Genomic DNA, 14,181 nt, shown 5'->3' on the forward strand with positions numbered 1-14,181 from the left:
CTGCGCCTTAAACTGTGCAACTAGTATGCAAAACTGTATCTCGAACAGAGATGTCTGAAGTACAGTACCTTAAAAAGTTTCATGGCGTTACTGATGCTCAGACAAAGCATGCATGGCAGCCTTTTCATAGCTGTGCAGCTGGTGCGGAGAAATGATCTACACAATACAACTACAGGAGAGGACAAGACCACCAGTGTAGATACAGTACCAGGCTTAAGGCACATAACAACACAATGTGTAAAACACAACCTGGTAAGAGGGAAAACCTCCTGATTTCTCAGAAAAGGTAAAAAAAGATGTATCATCTTCAACTGGAAACATATATTTTTAACTGAGAGTATCTGTTTTTAGATTATAACTCAATAACTTCCAACAGAGCCTGTTATAATGTGAGAATGTAGATGTGCATTTAAATACATGTTGTTGTTTGTTACTTTTCTGTTTCCTGGAAATTTACAGAATGAACATAATCATATTTTTTGTACTGAAATAATCTCAAGTTCATGTATCAAAAGCCTCAAGAAAAAAACACATGATTTTAAATCTATCAAAATTTCAAAGAAGGTTAAAAGTGCATTCTAGGAGTTCAGAGAATGGTAACACCAAAAAGACTCCTTCACCTTCAGAGGAACATGACCAGCAGGTAAAAGGCTGCATAAAATAAAACATCTGGAAGTGGTTAAAATAAAAGTAAAGCACAACTCAATGTTAGTGTCCATAAATGTCAAATGATATGGCTATAAAAGTGGTCTGAAGATTGGAGGGCTTTTTTGTCACTGTAGCATGAAAAAGAATGGTGCTTGGAAAGGCCACTAATCAAACAGAATTCCTGCATAAGAAACAAATGTCCAGTACCTCCCAGTAAGCAGACACTGGCTTGTTTATGGAATTGTTTATGGAATCGTTGCTATAAATAGTGTATTTAGCTGTGGTCAAGTCAAAATCATTTCCCTCCACTTGCAAAGTTTTTACACCACTTGAAAACATCAGTAACCCTTCAAAAGCAGATTTATCAGATCTGCCGCTAAGACAAACTGAAGCTGCTATGGTCCATTCAGAGAGGTGAAAACACTGGTGAAAACAGCTTGACAACTCGGCCACTTCATGAAATAAACAGAAAGATCCTGCAAACGCTCTGTTTGATCTTAATCTTATAATACATCAGAATAACTTTATAAAAAACTGATTAAAAGTGAAATAAAAATGTGGAGATATTAGCAGAGAAAAATGTACCTGTTGGAATTTATACACTGGAGATGCAAAGACAGTGCCAGCATGATGCACTGTGTGTGTTTTATACAGTAATGTATATCAATGGACCAAAAGTCTTTCAATAAAATGTGTAGTAAAATACTATTACTTTAAAGGATTTTTAGTTAAAGTAAGAAAGGCTTTGTCACGGAGACCCAGGCAGGGAGACGAGGAGGCGGACACAAGTGCAGGTAGGGATGAAACGAATAATTTAATAAATATATATATATAAATAACAAAGATAAACAAATAACAAAGAACACGTAATAATAAAGTAAACCAAAATAAACGAGAGGAACTAGTGAACATAAACTAAACAAACAAGAAGTACTAAATATATTTATATACAAACAGGGAGTAAATAAACAAAGAAACAAACAAAGCTAAGAGCATAAACAAGGAATAAACAAGAAACTAGAAACTACCAAAAATAACCAAGAAATAACCAAAACTAAACAGGGCAGGGATGTATATACAAGGGAAAAAACAAGAAGCAAAACACTAAGAAATAAACAAGGAAATAGACTATATATATAAATGGCAAAAACAGAGAAACGCTAAGAGGACTGATAACACTGAGAGAGACAAAACAACATTGGAAGGTGCAAAGACCGACGGAGACAAAGTGGTAGACGAGGGCTATTTAAAGAAACAGGAAACACTATAATTAGAAACACCTGGGGAAGGGGCGGAGCTACAAATGAGACACAGGTGGAAAGGTACTGAGACAGGAGACACAGGGGAGCACAGGTCACGTGGGGAAGACACACAGACACGAGACGAGACCAGGATGTGACAGGCTTTTTCCTTCTCCTGAAAAGGTGCCAATTTCTTTTTTTAAGTTGTACCTTTGCAAAACACTATAGTACAAGATAGTACATATTTATATTTGTTTGTAAAAATGGAATAATAAATAAACAGCATTTGACTAAATAAAGCCCTCTCCAGGTGTATGCAGGAAAAAAACAGTCTGCATTTTGGCCCTCCATCCACACAAAACCTTATTTCTGGTCACTGAAAATGTGGCAAAGTGGAGATTAATGAAAAGCCTTTCCTGACATTTTAACATTGCCTGCATGTACCAGGCTGAATCTTAAATGCCTACTCCATATATAGTATATTTAAATGAATTAAAACATAAATTTTTAAACAAGCAGACATCACAGATTAGCACATGTGAATACATGTAAATACTCTTCTTTTACAAATATATACCGTAGTGCTCTGTCTATATATAGAATCTTCAATTTCTTTACTTGCATAGTAGATGATTAATGTAATTTGATTTTAGGAATATTCTCAGTTTTTTTCAATATCTAAATTCGACTGAACAGAATTTTTAAATGGGCTTAACTATACCAAATGTATCAAAGGTTTCAAAGTAGAAACGGGTCTTATTCAGTCTATTTAGCTCTATTCAGTGTTATGTAACACACTAGTCATCCCATATCAGCATTGTGACTCTGCGAAGTTTGCTAAACACACAAGGACAGGTTTAAAGAGTGTACAGCCAGATCTAATGTTTGTGAATGAACAGTCATTTCAGAAGACCTGGAAATGTACAGCCTGCAGCAAAAGAGGTTTTGTTTGGGGAGGAGTCTCTGATGTCTACCTGGGATGGGTAGGCTTTAAGACCAGCAGGACATAACAGAGACCTCTATGTCTGGAGGAACAGAGAAATCTCTCTTCAAAACTTGGATGAGGCAGATAGCAGTACAGCACGTTCCTTCAGTCTGAGATAGAGGGAAGAGATAGGGCTGGGCTCAGAGAATCTGCTCACCTGCAGCTCTCCCAGAGGAGGAGAATATAAAAAAGAGGAAATTAAGTGATTGAACATCTGGTTTTGAAACTCTGTGTTACAAGCAAAAAAAACGTACAAAAGAAAAGAAGCTGTTCTGATAGACAGTGCGTGAGATGCACCCCCCCTCCCCTTCCTCCACATTCCACAAGCATGGTTTGATGACCTCTTAATCTGTAGACCAAACAGAGCAGATGTGTGTACAGTGTAACAAACCACCCACTCTCAAACACACAGATTCTCAGTTTACTTCTAAACCAAGCTTAGAGAGAAAGAGAAAATAGGTAGCAGAGAGAAGAAGAGAGAACATGGGGGAAAGAAAGCAGAAAGAAACAGAGAGAAAGAGAGAAAAGATAAAGAATGGAGAAAGTAAGTAGAATGAGGTGAAAGAAATGAGAGAGGGAGAAAGGGAGAGTTAGTTAGAGCTGAAGTGAGACAGTAATGTAGAGGTAATTACTTAATTACCTAACTAAACACTGGAGGTTTGTAAAAGAGGATCAATGTCAACTTGCTACAACTAAGTGCCATTTGCAGGCCATTTACACCACACTGTAAGAACCCCACTGACAAACACACACACACACACACACACCAGTAACTTGAACTGAATGCCAGCACATTCATGTTACCTGCTTTCAGTAAGAGTGTCCACAAACACAGCCACACAAACCGATCAGAGCTTGAGAAAACAAGCACATAAAAGAGCAAATACCACTATATAAAAATATAATTGCAAAGTATTAAGTCAACTTAGGATGCTTTTACATCTTGTTTGGTCTTTAGACTTTTTAATTTGGTTTTAATCAAAATAGCAGCAGCAAAAACAGCTGAAAAACACAGTTAGTGTCATCTGAACCATGGCCCGGTTTGTTTTATATAGCAAAGACTTTCTTACCAATTGCAGTTAAAGTTAAAGCATGTTATAGTTACCCATTTAACAACAGAAGAAAAAAAAGAACGTGTTGTGCTAAAATCCAACTTCCTATCATGTGGCTGTGCATCACACGCCAATATGGGTGCAACAGCTTATGTTTGGACTTCTGTATCTACTGTAACTGTAGATTAAAGGTATCACTACCCACAGTGGGCAGTGCAGTGGGTGACACACATCATGACTGGCAGCAACTCAGTAGGCCCCAATCACATATCCTGAAGGTCATAGTGTTGATAGTTTTAAATTCCTCTGTTCGATACAGGGTTGAAACTGTTCAGCCCTCATTGTGTATATAAGGGACATGCAGCTGCATGTAAGAGGGGTGTGTAGCTCATAGGGGTCTCTGATTGATGACAGCAGATATCCAAATCTAAACACAGGGCAGGTGAGCCCTAAAGGACGTTCCATCTCCTGGCTGACTTGAGTTTGCATTGCTTACACAGTGAGGGCCTACAGTGCACCACACACACTCTACATAAACACATTCCAACTAAGCTTAGGATTAAGTGGAGCAAGTGACGTGGTGTGAGTAAAGTCATGATAAAAAAAAAAAATGGGCCAAAAGTACACAGTCTCATTTAGCTCACAATCATTAGAAATGGACAGCTTTCTAGGAACAAAAGCTCTGTTAAAAGGAAAACTTTGATACAGCAAATGCTCAAGTGAGAGATGTCAGGGCTTGCAGGGCCCAGTTTTTTTTTTTTCGTTCTCTGCATGGGAGACTGCGAAAAAGGAGAAAGACCCTCCTTCAAGCAGGTGAGATAACATTGGAATTTAGAGAGAGAGAGAGAGAGAGAGAGAGAGAGAGAAAGCCATCGCATGTTGCTTGGAGGCCCTGCGAAACCTGCCACCACCCATCCCGAGCTCCATGCAGGTCACACCTATAGCCTTGTTTGCCTGCTCTGGGTGGATATCTCCAGCCTGAAAGGATGTTGTGGCTACGCTCACAGACGCTTGATGGAGGGGTTTCCATTCAAAGACTTCACACTCCAGAACACTCCAGAACTTTACATCTAACTGACACTCTACTCACACCAAAATGTGTTACTGAACTAAAAACTTATCATATTTTATATTTATGTATCACAAATTATTGCCATACATTAATATATCAATATTTTCCATCATTCTTTGTAAAAAAAAAATCTAATCTGTATATATACTAGAATTAATACAGTTATGAACTTACCGAGTCATTATTCATAATATTTATAGTGTAAATGTCTTATCTAAAGGTGGCTGAGTGTGTAGAGCACCAGGTTTTGGTGACAGGCATGTTGGTTCAGTAACTAGAATTGACAAACTGTTACTGTTGGCCCCTTCGAGTTAGGCTCTTAACCCTCACTGCTCTCTAGGCGCCACAGCAATGGCATGTGCCCACCATATCACTTTGTGTGTGGGTATGTGTTCACTTCTTGAATGGGTTAAATGCAGAGGTTACCCTCCATCTGTGTCCAATACACAAATGATAAATATGGTTACTTGTGTTTAAAGCATGCATATTTTACATGAAAATCGCTGCCAAAAAACTGGCCTAATAGTGTTTTTTAAGATCAGCCACTACTCAATATTCCCATATCAATACTAGCATCAGTAATCGAATGCAATTGCCAGTGCACACAAACACATACGCACCCTCTCAAATGTGCACACATCCACATTACCCACAGAAATTAATCTGTGCATGTGAACAAACACACACACATGCACACCACTGCAGAGAGGAGGTTCCAGATTACTTCATGTGTGACAGGTTCAAAGGAGTCCCCCATGGTGTGCATTACAGACAACCTCCTTCACCTGGCAGCCAAAGATTTCTATCACCAGAGGTCTAAAAAACTCATTTCCAACTTGAAGCCTCTCATATAGCGAGTCTCATTTGACTTAAAAGCATCTCTTAGAGTAATATAAGCTCAATGTGACTAAAGCTACAGTAAACAAAAAGGAACAGAATAAAACATAAAAAAATTAAGTCTGGAAAAGTGTCCCTTTTAACTGACCTGTTTCAAAGTGTGAGGGTGCAGATCAAAAATATTTTAGTCATTTTTAAAGCATGAAAATATCTGCAACTGTGCTTAATTGGTGTGACGAACATGTAAAAGAAAAGTTACCACTTTAATTACGTAACTGTTTATTTTATTTGTATGTTTATATTAAACACTTACACTTCTGGTCAGTTTGAGCCAAAAGTGAAATTAGAGCGGCTTTAAAGAGAATACATTTCAGAAAACTAAATACAATATTTTGTGAATTGTTAATTTATTCTAAATATTTATTTTCTAAATACTTTTGATTTATTTTTCTTGGGATAAAGCTATTAATTGTGAATACACAGGTCAATTTGACCCAGGAAAGTTATTGCTATTCCTCCCAGTTGAACATAAGATAGGGTTGAAGAACTCCTGTACCAATGGAATTCCAGGACACGTGCTGACAGACTCTGCTCCCACTAGAGGGCATCGTCTCATGGAGGCATTAGGCTGGAATCACAAGCGTGCATTCCATCATTAGGCTGAGTTAAAAGGCTTTGACATTCCAAAAAGGGGGGTAAAGAGGTTCCCACACTGCCGGGTGATCCTCACTGGTGGAAAAGGTCGAGACACTGAGCTATATCTCCTAGTATGCCCTGCAACAAAGTACTGCTCTGTAATGCTGAGGCCTTGAGAAGATATCAGAGTAAAGAGGTACACAGAGATCTTTTCCTTCTGCAGCTTATTTCAACTATTTTGAGATGAACTTTCAGAAGAAAATGTTTAGAAGCAATACTGTCTGAAATTAAAATGAACCAGTGTTTTCATAGAAATATAGTTAGATGGTCAAAACCATCACTTTAGACCAGGACTCTGCATTACTTCTTAAATTCTTGAAAACGGGCTTCACATTCTTTAGATCACAGTGTGCATCATAGTAATAAATCAGTAAGTAGCTACTGAACTATTCATAGTAGTTACTAGATAATAAGCTTAAGATTATTTAATATGAGAATGAGTCTTAAGATCAGTAACAGAATAACAAAGTAGGGGTTTAAGAGTTTAAAACTATCTTGACTCCCATTTTATTGCCTAGATCTCATTCTGAGATATGCAACGTGAATGTGTGCTTCAGGTCTCCAGACTCCAAACTCCATTGCGTTCCTCTTCAGAAAAGAGGGGCCTCTTGTGGTTGCAGACAACCTGAAGTAGACCAGTCACAGTGTGAACAATGCCTGGCACTACACTCTGTCTCCCTGATAAGACACACTTGCATCATGCAAACGAATGCAGGCACGTACTCAGGTCGCGGATGGTATGTGGGAGACAGACCCTCTCCTGAAGGCCTGAAGTCCTGCAGGGGTTAAGAGGTTGCCCGGACAATAGGCTGTGTCTGAAGTGAACGCTCATCATTGAACTGACCTGTAGGTCTTGCAGGTCTCCTCCAGATTGGGGGAAGGGAAGGGAAAGGGTGGCAATGAGTCTAAATGCCTCCCCCCTAGGGTAGTTAGTTAACTCTCCCCTAATGAAATGACAGTTGACAAGCCCCCCTCCACACATCTTAAACTGCAAGATGGGGCGGAACCCCAGGAATCTGCAGAAGAGCTCTCAAATTCCTAGAGATCTGATACATTCCAGGAGTCAATCAAACAACCAGGGATGTCCAAATTACATAAATTCCTATTCCTACTAACTGTTGGGAAGGGGTTGCAACAATGCCCACTAGGAAATGTAGGCATGTATGTATGTATGACAAGTCACCTTTAAGTTCAGGACATGCCACGCTTGTCATTGGAGAGAAAGCTGCCCCTACCATGAATTAAACCTAAAGCGCTGATCAGGGCCTTTGGCAATGGGCGCCTTGCAGAACATGTCTTCTCCTGTCAGTCTTGCTGCTGGCTTGCCTGATAGCTGGGGAACAAGTCATGGATCTTTTGATAGCGCTGGAGCAGAGAACCATCAGCAGATGCAGAAGATTCAGACAGAGGGCAACAGATTTGGGCAGAACTTTGGGCTGGCCTGTCACGACACTTACGGTATTGAGTTATTGTACAATATCATAGCAAAGTGAGCTGAATAATGTGAATGTCTGAATATTTACATTACAATTGGTGTATTATATTATATTATCATGTCATTATATTTTCACTACATCAGTTGCATAAGATGGTCTTAAAAATTATAACAATATTGTTTATCACAATTTGTTTATATTTTTGTGTACAATATATCATCCCAAAACAACAACAAAAAACAGTTATCGTGACAGGCCCAACATTGGGTGAACAGTTACAGTATTTTAATGGCTTAAGATATAATATCAGCAGCTTTGATTTGACAGGAATGGTTAATAGAAATTAAAACCTCACATGTCACCTTAGTACTCAGGCCATCAATTCTCTCATACACAAGTGATTGGCAATACATTCACTGGCTTCTCTACCACTCCACCAATTTCAGCACCAGTTTTCACAAAGCAGCACATCTGTTGCACATCACATGCAGGCAGTTCAGGCTAATACAGCTTGTATTTTACTGTTGTGCTGCAGACCATAATAAATGCATGCATCTTGCAAACGAGGTAGCTAAAACTACCACTTATAGCAATGCATAGTTTAGGACAGACAAAGAATGGCTGGCGTTCATATTTCTGCTTTAAAAAGCGCATAAAGCGGAGGTTCTGCGTGTTTCTACAAGTCGCCCCCGTGTCGTGGAAACTCGTGAAAAAATGAGATGCGCGTGAACAGCGAGAGAGTTAAGTTAGCGCGAGCAACCTGCCGCGAGGGACGCAAACACACCGCGATACCAAAAAATAAAAACTCGCTGGAAACACTGGAAATCACTGAGCGCGCGCGTAGCTTAAAATACGCTAAGAAAAATATTTTACACACTTTTACTAATAAAAATAAACCATGCACCTATGTTTATACACTTAAGCCGGCACGCGCGCGCGTGTTTTTTTACATATCTAGTGTGCACGAGCGCGGATTTGCGGCGGAGCCCAATAACAGCAAAACTCGAGCCACAGGTCGACTCTCCTCCGCAAAGTTCCCCTAACTCACAAAGCAAGTGCACAAGTGCACGAGTGTACTCACCGCAGCGCGAGCGTCCTGAACCCCACAGCAGAGCGTTACGAACAGCAGCACCGCGACCAGGTTCACCAGACTCTTCAACTTTTTATTCATTATTCACTTCTTAAAGAGCCTGCCCTCTCAGCACTGACAGCTATAAAGATTATAAGTACGTATAAAACTGCTCATATTCCCCCTCTAGCTTAACAGCGACTAGAAAAGCCGTTTTTTAAAGGTAAAAATGCCTATTCTTCTAAAGTTCCCAAGCTGTCTAGTGTTAGGACCGTTCTCTAGCTCTACTGCAGCCTTCACTTTTTCTCTTTCCCCTTAACCTGCGCGCCGGACTACTTCCGATCCCTCCGCCTGCTAACAAAATAGTCCCCGCCTCCTCCTCCTCCTCCAAAAAAAAAAAAAAAAATTCCCCAAAACTCCAACGTCAAAGTTCACATAATTGGAATAACTTTGAAGAACTTTTTAGAGTTAGCAGTAGACTAGCATAAACTTATTTGATGTGATATGTTTTGTGTATTTTTATATCAGGATATTATAAGATTTTAAACTAAGATTTTAAAGCGTCACAGCGGAGGTAGACCGCATCACACACTCCACTATCGGTATTTCTTTTTCTTCTAGCTTACTTTATTTATTTGCAAAAAAGTGTATTTTAAAGGTTTATATATTCCAGCTTTAACTTTGCACTACATTGTAGAACTGTAGAAATAGCAGCTCATTTTAGACGTGTACATATCACACCTGATCCAGTCTATTATATGGAGATCTTATTAATTAGTTCATTTGTTAAGTTAATTTAATTAATTAGATCATATGTAAACTAAAAAAAAAGTTCTTGAAAACAGTTTTTCAAAATAATTGGATGTAATTTAATATTATTTAATCCAGTTTCTATTTTTTTTTATTTCTCTCCCTCAGAATCAGAAATAAGATTTCTCAAATTTTGCATCTTGCAACAAAAGTCTGATTGTATCCCATGGTATAACCCAAACTACTTTTTTTGTTAGAAAGATGCAAAAGGCAAAAATCACATAATAATAAGAAAAGAATTATTTTTTTTTTCTTCTGAAATTCAGATTACCCTATAAAAAACTGGAAAAAATTGATAAAATTCGTTTTAATACACAGTTGTCTATTAGAAGTTGGACTGATAGAGGTTACTAGCCACCTGTAAGATTCATTATTGTTTCTGCGGGGAGAAGCAGTGAGCTGGGTGTGATTGACAGGTGGAAGCCCCGCCCCCTGCGCTGCTGCTGCTGCTGAGCGGACTCGGTGCGGTGAGTGGAGTCGAGCCGAGCGCGAGGAGCCGTTTCACCACCACAGCGTTACACCGTGAGTTCAGCTTTTCTCATTTTCAGAGTGCAAACAAGTGTAATGACAGAGTGCACTAAAGCTGTAGAGAGCTGGAGAGCGCTGCGGTGTGCTAACAAGTCTCTCTCTCTCTCTCTCTCTCTCTCTCTCTCTTTCTCTCCCTCTTTTTTGGAAGTGGATGAATTCAGCGGGTCTGAAGCTGGAGGGAGGCTCGGTGTGAAGAGAGGAGAAGGAGGAGGACGAGAGATAAACCACCGCCAGTTCAGCAGCTCCCACTGGGCACAATGAAGCTGTGGTGCGTAAAAACCGGTTTATATGAACTATCGTTACGCTTTTTTTAATTATAAAGTTTTTACTTAACTCTCTGTATTAAGTGACGTGTTGCGGTGCGTTGAGATTTATAGAGGAGAGTATCAGTTCTCAGTGTTCCCCGATAACAGAGCCCGGTTTGACTGTGTTTGCTGTGCGTTTCTGCAGGGTTTGTGTGGTGGCTGTGCTCTGGTCGCTGCAGTCTGCACATGCGGTGAGTACACTGGGGCTAACTGAGCCGCACACACTACTCACACACTGTTCTCTGTTTCTCACAACTTTCTCCTCAAAACTGGGGTCTGTAAACTCGCTAGAGCTACAGGTGGTACACCAGCACTGTTTACAGTGTCGTTTAAAATCGATTAAAGTAGCGAGCGCGTGTTTTTACGTCTTTAAGTAGCAGAGTTTAGTGCTGTACGCTGGAAATGTTTGTTAAAAGCTGAGCTGCTCTTTAGGTCTGCACTGTGGTCCTGCTGTAAAACCCTATTAACTATTTTTTTACACGCTATTGTTAATAGTATTTGTGGCTTTCTCCGACTGTCATGTAAAGGATGGTCAGATTCATAAATTTAAGTTTACTTTAGTTTATTGACAAAGCGTGTATTTGTTGCTTTAGTGTTGTTAATATTAGGACTTTTAAAACAGCAGCAAAACAGTACCAGTATTGTGTGCAAAATTTTGAATTCATCAGTTTTGTAATAAAATCACCATATGATAATTCTGTTTTCTAAACAAAAAAGAAAAAGAAGCCAATGTAACGAAGTATGGTAGTAACAGACTCTTATTATAAAGCTAATCTCATGAATATTTATTTTTTACGAATGACTCATTTGGTCACATGGCTTAAGCCACACCCACTTAGGTGACCTGTGATACTTTGACAAACTGAAATTATGAAATTGTGAACAAAGTAGTTTTAGAGTATAGAATATAAAGTATGTGGTGTAGATAATTGTCATTAATTATACTCACACAAATGGAGCGCAATGAAGCTGTGGTGCATAAAAACGGTTTATATGAACCATGCTTCTTTTATTATAAAGTTTTTTCTTAACTCTGTATTAAGTGAAGTGTTATGGGGTGTTGAGGTTCATAGAGGATATTATCAGTAATAGTAGACTGTCATGTATAGGATAGCCAGATTTAAAAATGTAATTATTTTTAAGTTTATTGGGGAAGCTTGTGTTTGTTGCTGTAGTGTTGTTAACATTAAGACTTTTTAAACAGCAGTAAAACAGTACCAGTATTGTGTGCCAAAATTCAAATGCATCAGTTTTGTGATAAAATTGCTATTTTTTTTTCTTAATATTCACCATATGATAATTCTGTTTTCTAAAAAAAAAAAAAAAAAAAGAAGCACATTCAACGATGTATAGTAATAACAGACCCTTATTATAAAGGGAATTCCATAAATATTTATTTTTTACAAATGATACATGTGGTTAAGCCACACCCTCTTTTCTGACCTGTGATACTTTAACAAACAAACTGAAATATGAAATTGTGAACTTATTCATAAAGCTAAATAGATTTAGAGTAAAAAATATAGTGTGGTGTAGATTGTAATTAATTATAATCCGACAAATATTCACACCCACATACATACTCAGAAGTGATAGAAATTATTATTTCCCACAATGCATTGTAAAGCAAAAAGGGAGGAGTTACTTATTTAATCTATCTAGCTTTTATGAGGAAAGAGGAACATAAAAATGGAAAAACTATTCAGGTGCATTTCCTATAAATGTTTTAACTATTTTAAATGTAAATGTATATACATTGGCAAATGACAGTGTACCATTTACCATCATCTTCTTCCTTTCTCTCTGAGGCTTGAGTCCATGCTGGATTGACTGCATGCTTTCCTTAAAGCAAAAGAGGAACCAATAGTAATTTTACCAAAAGTACCAACGAGACCAGTAGTAATTTTAAAATGAGCAATAAAAAACATTCTATTTTTCTATTTTACAGTATTTTTGACCCTATTTGTAATTATTGAAAAGGAGGAAGGCTATGTAGTTCAGTGATGTTTGGGCTTGAGGCAGTGTTTATCTCTGCAGGACTAACAGTAAATCCTATCAGTTTTCAGTATGTCTGAAGAATATTCTCTGAAGAGTCAGATTATTAAGATGTACCTTAGATGCATGGACTTGTAGCAACAGTGCTGTTATGCAGTGGTATTAAAATAAGGACATAGTTATGTGAGTCTGGTGATCTGCATTTAGTGGTTTAAAGAGTGCAAATGAAGTGAGTCAGAGGGTTTGCTTCAGTGGGCACTGTAGTGCAGGTGGAATTTAGAGGTAGACAGTAGAGATCAGATTCGTCTGTTGGGCAGCCTAAATCGCCTTTGCCTGATTTGAATATAAGATTGAAGATACACAGTCATGAAGTTGACAAATCAACAGATTTCTCCTTATAGTGGGCAAGTGGGTAGTGGTTCCATAATGTTGCGTAATGCTTGGACCCCTGTGAGTGCCACCTGCAGTGTAAGGCAGGTGCTCAGTTATGACAGTGTGTAGTATAGTTCATTGTGTTCTACATCAATTCAGTTGAAAGCTAGAAGTGTGTGTGTGGGTGGGCCTTTATGAGTACATGCATGTATATCATTTATCTGATCTGATCCCCCTTTATCTTTCTCTTCATTCTGTTTCTCTTATTTGCTATTCATTCTCAAAAAAAATTGCCAATAAATGGGGCTAAAGTGTATTGAAGCTTATCTTTTAAATGATGGCACTATTTTGTGATTGCTGTTGAGATCATATTTTTAATCATATTTTATCAGATATTTTCTTATGTAGTCACAAGCTTGAAGTAATGGTTGATGATTGTGAATGGTTACGTTTAGGTTAGGTTAGGTTAGTTTTTTTTGTCTGTGTGCACAAGCTTAGTGCAGTCATCATCAGCTGATGTGCATGAACATATCAATATGTGCTGTCATGTTACACACATACTTCATTTGATTTATGAATGTGAACTCTCAAGATCCTTTCTGAGTGAAAATTAATGAATTAATAAAGAATTAATTAACAAGGCTCGGAATGGGAATGCCTGTGTTAAATACCCATCAGTCATTAATTAATCTATTTTGCGCAAACTATAGTAACTATATGTTGGTGATAATAAACATATTTAAATATCGTGAACGGTATTATACCTTGAAATATCATGCCATATCACCCACTCCTAATTACCACATCAGGGTACTACTATTGTTTTTAGCAAAAGAAAATTCACATTGTTCTCATTTCCCATTATATATCTACCAAAGGCAGATTATATCTGTCCAGTATCATTAATTTTACTTAAGAGTGCATTATTAGTTTCATGACATTCTGTATCATTGACTTCTGTTACAAATCTGATAAAATCTGAAGTCTCAATTAAATCTACAATTTAATTTTCATTTTGTTGCAGTAGTGTATTCTTGAAAAAAAAATTCAGTGTTTTATAATATCGCCAAGGGTATCATTATTGCGAAAATTATTTTGTGATATTATTTTAGGGAAAAAAAATTAAGCTTTCATA

General features: G+C 38.0%; 2 protein-coding genes across 6 annotated transcripts in view; one reads left to right on the plus strand and one right to left on the minus strand.

Moving 5' to 3' along the window:
- col4a5 (collagen, type IV, alpha 5 (Alport syndrome)) overlaps positions 1 to 9,349 on the minus strand; it is a 60,948-nt gene extending 51,599 nt beyond the window's left edge. Inside the window, exon 1 of the mRNA XM_015603984.3 lies at positions 9,049 to 9,349. Within this exon, the coding sequence (XP_015459470.3) occupies positions 9,049 to 9,138 (90 nt within the window). The 5' untranslated portion in view covers positions 9,139 to 9,349. The remainder of the gene's footprint in view (positions 1 to 9,048) is intronic.
- Positions 9,350 to 10,263: 914 nt separating this feature from the next.
- Positions 10,264 to 14,181, plus strand: part of col4a6 (collagen, type IV, alpha 6) — a 125,958-nt gene continuing 122,040 nt past the window's right edge. For all 5 annotated transcript variants that reach the window (XM_049482973.1, XM_049482977.1, XM_049482974.1 and 2 more), the window contains exons 1-3: positions 10,264 to 10,368; positions 10,523 to 10,642; positions 10,825 to 10,870. In XM_049482973.1, the coding sequence (XP_049338930.1) occupies positions 10,632 to 10,642; positions 10,825 to 10,870 (57 nt within the window). In that variant the 5' untranslated portion in view covers positions 10,264 to 10,368; positions 10,523 to 10,631. The remainder of the gene's footprint in view (positions 10,369 to 10,522; positions 10,643 to 10,824; positions 10,871 to 14,181) is intronic.

The sequence above is a fragment of the Astyanax mexicanus genome, chromosome 8 (genome assembly GCF_023375975.1).
Source record: "Astyanax mexicanus isolate ESR-SI-001 chromosome 8, AstMex3_surface, whole genome shotgun sequence".
NCBI lineage: Eukaryota > Metazoa > Chordata > Actinopteri > Characiformes > Acestrorhamphidae > Astyanax > Astyanax mexicanus.